Source organism: Trypanosoma equiperdum (assembly GCF_001457755.1).
Source record: "Trypanosoma equiperdum strain OVI genome assembly, contig: ctg_713, whole genome shotgun sequence".
In the NCBI taxonomy this organism is placed as follows: Eukaryota; Euglenozoa; class Kinetoplastea; order Trypanosomatida; family Trypanosomatidae; genus Trypanosoma; species Trypanosoma equiperdum.
The window spans coordinates 452-949 of record NW_027124658.1 but is presented as its reverse complement, the minus strand read 5'-3'; the positions used below and the strand labels follow the sequence as shown (position 1 = coordinate 949).

General features: G+C 47.2%; 1 protein-coding gene across 1 annotated transcript in view; it reads left to right on the top strand.

Annotated features, from left to right (window-relative positions):
• The window catches only part of TEOVI_000330300 (uncharacterized protein), a gene marked incomplete at both ends in the record, with an annotated part of 1527 nt that overhangs the window by 930 nt on the left and 99 nt on the right, over positions 1-498 (top strand). Inside the window, one exon of the mRNA XM_067226231.1 lies at positions 3-498. Within this exon, the coding sequence (XP_067082332.1) occupies positions 3-498 (496 nt within the window). The remainder of the gene's footprint in view (positions 1-2) is intronic.

Below are 498 nucleotides of genomic sequence, written 5' to 3'. Positions count from 1 at the left end.
ACCAAACCATTAGAAAAACTAGCAGAACTTAAGCTCACTGAGCTACAAAACAAACCAATGCTTGTCGCGGCGATCCGGGAGCTAACCGGCGGAGCCAAACTACAAGGATCGACGCTGACAACGACTTTAAACAAGCTTTTCGGATCCGACCAAGCCACATTTCAAAAAGACTTTATCACGGCAATAGGCTCAAAACAAACCAAGCACAGGGACGGCGACGAGCTCAAAGACGCAGAGCTCCAAACATTAATCGCAGGCGAGGCTTACACAAGCGCGATCGGCTACTTACACCACCAAAACGCGAAAGCAAACGCGGCAAAAGAATCAACAGCGCAAAGTCCCCATGTCCCAGCAGCAGAGTGTAAAGATAAACCCAAAGATGATTGTGACCCGACCAAGTGCGAATGGAAAGGAAGCGAAGATAAAGGCAAGTGTGAAACTAAAGGAGGAAAAGAAGGTCCGAAAGCGGAAGAAAATAAAGAGGAGAAATGCAAAGAT